The sequence below is a fragment of the Lactuca serriola genome, chromosome 2 (genome assembly GCF_051521515.1).
Source record: "Lactuca serriola cultivar US96UC23 chromosome 2, Lser_US96UC23_V15, whole genome shotgun sequence".
NCBI classification, from domain to species: Eukaryota; Viridiplantae; Streptophyta; class Magnoliopsida; order Asterales; family Asteraceae; genus Lactuca; species Lactuca serriola.
The window spans coordinates 69,523,022-69,529,560 of NC_136409.1; the positions used below are offsets into that span (position 1 = coordinate 69,523,022).

Genomic DNA, 6,539 nt, shown 5'->3' on the forward strand with positions numbered 1-6,539 from the left:
TTTTTTAGATAGCCATTTTTCATATTGATACCAGTTTAGGCTATAGTTTAATAATTTGGTTGCATAAATTTTTAATAACTTGAAACATGGCTGCATATAATTTGTGATGTTGCCATTGTTGGGTGCTTAGAAGCTGTGTGTTTTTTGTTTTTACCTTTTTTTTCTCCATGTATTAAAGGAAACCTTATTTCAAGATTTAAACTTTTGTTTAGGTTGCAACTGTTGGGAAAAAGCTCTTTCCAGTTGTCTCCTCGTGAAACCTTGATTCCATTGATTTCATCCTGATAAGATATGGTTATGTTTCCAAATGCAAGATTTGTTTTTATAATATTTTAATAAGTACCTAGGAGCACTAGGTACAAGTATGGTTTTGTTTAACCTTTGTGCGGTTAATATGTAAGTGTATGTTATCGCTCATGTTTTGGAATACATGCAACACTACATGTTGATTTTAGTTGACAAATGTTTTTTGTTTTTGTTTATTTTTTTATGTTTATTTATTTATTTATTGGTATTTCGCTTGTTTTGTTTGCTTGAAATTTTGGTGTTTTCATCAATAATGTTCATAAAATAAAGTTTGTTTTTTTTATCGCTAACCATAGTCACTAGCAACATTTAGCTATATGTTTTATTGTCAAACTGAAAACCGAGTTGAATCTTTTTCTGATTTCCTTAATCACCAATTCGAAATCAAGTAAACAGTTCGCTCTTAGTAAATAATAAATTTTACTCGATCCCAACAAATCCATATCCTAGGAGTGGTAAGTCCGATACCATCCAATAAATTCTTAACTCACCAGTATAAAGTTTAAACATTACATCTTGAGTAATTTTATTTGTGTTTAGAAGAAATTAAATTTAATACATCATTAAAATTAAAAATATTGACAGCATTGATAAGTATATAATCCTAAAAAGCATTCTACCGATGGTTTATGCAGATCAACACAAAGAAGGATGAGAAATTTGGAAATCTTATATTGCAATTCAAAATGTTAGTAGTATAGTAGAAATGATCAGTTATAATGAACAAGAGCCATCATGCAATGAATTGGTCCAATGATGAATTATTGGTGAAAAAATATATGCACTATTGAATGTTTAAAAATTGGTCCATCAATTGCAAATAAAAGTCAATAGCTGTAAGGAATAAGTGAGAGAAGGGTTTTGCGATATTTAGTAATTTAGTACAAAGTGTAAGTATCAAATTTATAAAATATATGTTTGGACTTTTACACATCTTCAGTAGTTGTCACTTATTGAACAAGAGAAATGTCTCGGTACAATTATTGAATCACAAGGGAAGAGAAAGTGAGAAGACAACAGTTGCTTCCTGCGGCGCTCCCCGTGTAACTGTTTCTTTATTTAGCCCCTTACAACCATAGAACCTCAAACGTTGGAGAGATGACATATCGGTTAACCAGATTGGGAGTTCTCGCATTCCGAATCTTATTAAGGTTAACTTAGTCAGTGAAGTGAGGTGTTGTATTTCTTCTGGCACTGACTCCCAATGACCCTCACCGTACATTGTTAACGAGTGAAGGTGGTTTCTTAACTTCTCGATGCCTTGGAGACTCGGGAAAGAATCCAGCTCCTCTGAGAACGGACCAAGTTTCAACACATTTAAGAAGGCAAAACTGTCAAACATTTCGCAAGGCAAGGAAGTCAGTTTGTCGCAATGGGTTATTTCCAAAGTCTTCAAAGAATGACACTCGTTGGGCAAATTGGCTATTTCTAAAAGACTAGGGCACCTCCAGATAGATAAAGATTCAAGAGAAGTAAGTCCTTGTATGCTCGTAATGGACACCAGACCATTGCAGTCACTAATATCTAAGGAAACAAGAGGATGGGGATGGCATTCATCTAAGTGAATAATATTCGGGCAATCATTAATTTCCAACTTCTCGAGGACAGGCGATATCATTTTTGAGCTGTTGGGTGCTCCATCTATCCACTTTTCCAGTCTTTCCATATTATATAGTTGGAGTGATCTCAACGACGGAGACAAAGGCTTCCGTGATCTGGTAATTACATCGGAACTCCTTAAGCATCTCAAGCTGTCCATATTCCATAAAAAAAGACTCCGAAGATGTGGTAGGTGCTCAAGCTTCGGAAGAGCGAGGCAGCTCCTACATCCATCTAATTTGATCGAAACCAGCTTGTCAAGGGGTGTCTCATTCCCATCAATATTGATTGCCATCTTCGTTACCCATTCCGGAAAATTATCACCAGGAAATCTTCTAATTGTCAATATTTTCACAGCTCCAGGGGGTTGCAAGCCTTCAAATACTTCCTTGTCGTTTCTGCTGGCACCTTCATTGCTACTCCAGTTGAATTCAATCTCGTTTAAATTTCTTTTTCCAGATAAATCTGCCTTGACTGCATCCTCTTTGCTACTAAAATTTTCTATATTCGAAATACAGAGCTTTCCACTGAGGTGTTTTAACTGGCCTAGGTCATTTCTTAGCACGCCCACGTAATTAGGCACTAGTGTTCGAAGAGAAGTCAATTGTCGCACAATATTGTTGGGAATGCTTTTTTCGGACCTACAATATCGCAGGCTTATCAAATTTCTCATGGATTCTGGAAACTTCTTGAGACGATGGCAATTTTGCAACTTTAGAGTTTGCAAGTGGTATAACTTACCAATAGATTCCGGAAGAACACTGATATTGGTATATGACAAATCAAGATACCTGAGATGCACCAACTCTCCAATTGAATCATCTATCTCCTCTATTATACATCTTTCGAGTTTCAGGATACGCAGGCTCTTGAATCGTTGGAATGAAACATTGTTTTCAATTTCACCATTGAAGAACAATGTATTCAACGTGCTAGCCACCATATCCTTTCCAATTGACAAAAAAACATTGGCTTCGAATTTATAATCCTTGTTTCGTTTTTGGTAAAAAGCAAGATGTTTAACCTCAGGAGAAATATGATCATCATTCGTCACACCCACCACACATTTGCTTTCAAGTTTGGAAAGTGATAACAAAAGATCATGCACCAGATCATGCATTTTACAACCAGTGATGTAACCATACTTATCACTTTCAACATCTTGGAACAATGAATTGTTTACCAATATTTGGAAAATATCATTTCCCACATCCTCCATTTCCACTTCTCTTTCTTCATCCGCTTGAACCAACCCTAGAGCCATCCAAAGTTGGATCAGTTCTTCCCTTTCAATGAGTGTATCTTTCTCAAAGATGGAACAGTATGCAAAGCATTGCTTGACCATAGAATTGGGAAGATTATCAAAGCTCAGCTCCAAACTCTTTTGAACTCTCTGCGTTTTATCTTGTAGATCCCAAAGTTTGCTATTTTTGATGGCCAACCACTTCCCTCTGTTATTGTTATTTGTCAACATGCCACCAATCAAATTTAATAGCAATGGTAGACCACCACACTTTTTTGCAATCTCGCGGCCTATCTCCTCCAGTTCTGGTGAAGGCATCGCTCTTGCTCTAAAGATGTCCCAACAATGATTATCAGAAAGACCTTTTAAAGGACATGAATCCATCTGCATGCCAGGAGTTCCGATATTATGTTTCCGGGTAGTAACAAGAATTGCACTTCCATTTTGTGAATTTACATAGACCATATCCTTCCTAAACTCTTCCCAATATTGCCCCTCTTCATCCCAAACATCATCCAAGACGAGAAAATATCTTTTTGATGCCAACTTCTCTTCAAGACTTTTAATTAAATTGACCTTGAGGTTTGACGTAGGTTTCCTTCCAGAGAAGGATTCGTAGATCTTTGCGAGAAGTGTGTGTATGTCAACCTTAACCGACACACACAACCATGCTTTAACATTAAAATGCTTCTCAATCTTTTTATCATTGTAGACCAACTTAGCCAAAGTTGTCTTCCCCATCCCGCCCATTCCCACAATGGGAAGAATCGTAAGTTTTTCTTCTTTTTTTGACTCGGTTAAAAGCTCAATGATATGTAGTTTATCATCATCCCTCCCAACAATTTTTAATTCTTCTGGATTTGGAACAGTCTCCCTCCAATAGAGACAATCTGGAACAGGGCCAGCAGAGTGTTCTATTTGTAGTCCTAAACTGTTTGCTCGTGTATCGATCTCCAGCAACTTTTTATTAATGTTTTCGATTTTATGACCTATTTCATTACGAAATGAAAGCCTTTTCAAGCTTGAAAGAGAAGGTACCATTCTTGACAACCGATCTCGTTTCTTTATCTGACGCCTCAACATTTCGTAATGAACCTCATCCAACACATCATCAGCTTCCCCCACAACATCTTTTAGCTGCTTCAGCCACACCATGACAGCATCTGTTCCCTTTTGTCTATCCGCATCGTGCAACTTGGCACGAATCAGGTCCAATGTTCTGTGGAGGCTGGCCAGCTTTTCCTCGTAACCCCAGGCAATGGCGAGTTCACCCGCAGCAATAGACAACACCTTTTTCAGTATCCCCTCGGCAGCAATAGTCACTAAACCTTCGGCCATTTTCACTGTTGAGAACTGAGAAGAGAGAGGAAGAGTGGATGGATGAATGGTGGAAGAGATAGTGGAATAAAAAGAGAATCATTATAATTTCTCGGCATGTATAGTGGAAAATGGTATCCATTCTAAAAAGTGTCCAATAATTGAGTTATATCAGCATTCCATTATAATCTCTTAATTTCTTTTCTACTTTTACTTTACTACTTATAGAATTATTTTCTTTACGTATCATTTCTTTGGAAAATCAATTGGCTTATTATAATCATTATAATTTCTTTTTTAGTAGTTAATATATAATATTTTATGTAAATTAGAATTCACCTGCTTTGTGACTGATTTATTCATATTTACCTTCTGATAGACTTTTATTGTAATATATAAATGCATCCAGTTTATCGATTTTAATCTTTATATTTTTTATATGGGCTGGAATAGTTTTTTCTTACACCATCTATCTAAAAAGATGGAAGTTTTTTAACATTTGCGTCAATGAACGTACATTGTTACTTTTTTACATTCAACTCTGCTTTTGCCTGAAGTGTTAATGGTGAAATATCTGATGTGTCAGTAGCACACAACAACTGTTCAGTAAAACGATGCCTTTTAGATTTAGTATGTTAGTAGCTCAATTATCTCAAAACTCTGACTATTTTAGAGTTCAAGACCTTGTGGATTGCTTTTATCTTTTGGTTTTATTTGAATAACATCTCTCCATTCGGATACTTATTTGTTTCTGTTTTATCTCTGCTCCAGATGTTGGGTGTGTTTTGTAGCTCTAGTATAGTTTCCTTTTCCTTGTACCTACCTTTTTTTTAATGTTTTTGAACCTGTACTTACTAGGAGCTGCTTTACAGTTCTTTTTATAACTTCATGTATCTTTCTGAAATCAACTTATGTTGGGTCTGATTTTCGGAATGAATTTGTCGCCTAGAAGTTTTTTTTGTCATTGACTGTTCCAGTTATCTTACAATCTAGTATCATTTTTTTGTTCTTTGGTTCTGTAACCAAATCCAGTTAACTTTATGCTCCAGTTAACTTCATGATAAAATTAAACAATATAGTTTTATATGTGAAAATGTTCAATTGATTTTCCAAGTTAAAAAAGAGAACCTTCTTAGAACCATACAATCGTTGTTTAGCAGGTTGGCTAGTTCAATGTACTGTTAGCATCCTAATTTCATTTATTAAGTCTCATACTCTGAAAGCTTCAAACATGTATAGCATTATACTTTCCATTTTTTCTTATTGTAAAATAAACTTTGAAAAACCTATACAACTATAGCAGTAAAATTGCATTGTATTTGAACGATATTTCTATAATTGTGTGTTTGTTTTCCAAAATACAATGTTGTAGTAAGAAAAAATGAAAAGTAAGATGCCATAATAATCAAATCAACAAAATTACATTGATATTTCTTGCATTTAACATAGTTCTTGTAACAAGAAGAAATGAAAGTTGCTCCATGAATCCAACCCCAAACATTTAGACAATCAAAAAGAAAGATGACTCAAGAACCGATTTAACAAAAAAAAAATTACACTCATAAGAAAAAAATCATGATTATATTTTTCTCCACTGAGAGTTAGAATACAACTCAAATAATGTGCTAAATCATGCATAAATCAGATTTGAATTGGCTGCCAACCAGTGAAAAAATAATGTGATAGATTATTAGTAGTGTATATGTAAGTATGAAATGTGTATGTCTATGGATACAGTAAAATCCAAATAATTTTGAAAGAAATATGTATCATGTGTGTATCTTTGCGTATATGTATTTGTATGTATATGACTTTGTATGAAAAGTAATCTATCTATCACAATCATCCTGATGAACACCAAATGAAAAGTAATATTATGATACAGAGAAGGAAAATGAATACAATGATGTTAAAGGAGCATAGAATCTTTGGAGGTCTTTTCATTGGGGAATTTTAACAAACACTTTGGTGTTCATAAATAAAAAAGTGGGTTACTCTGTACTTACCTGACAAATTTGTTACTGCAAACCATTGCCACATTCAAGCAAAGAATAATGACATACAAACAGGTCAA

General features: G+C 34.7%; 1 protein-coding gene across 1 annotated transcript; it reads right to left on the reverse strand.

The window, feature by feature from the left end:
• Positions 1-1,098: 1,098 nt before the first annotated feature.
• Positions 1,099-4,577, reverse strand: LOC145086356 (putative disease resistance protein RGA3). Its single transcript, XM_079024107.1, has one exon. The coding sequence runs from the start codon at positions 4,484-4,486 to the stop codon at positions 1,295-1,297; it is 3,192 nt and encodes a 1,063-aa protein (XP_078880233.1). The 5' UTR covers positions 4,487-4,577; the 3' UTR covers positions 1,099-1,294.
• Positions 4,578-6,539: the final 1,962 nt, after the last annotated feature.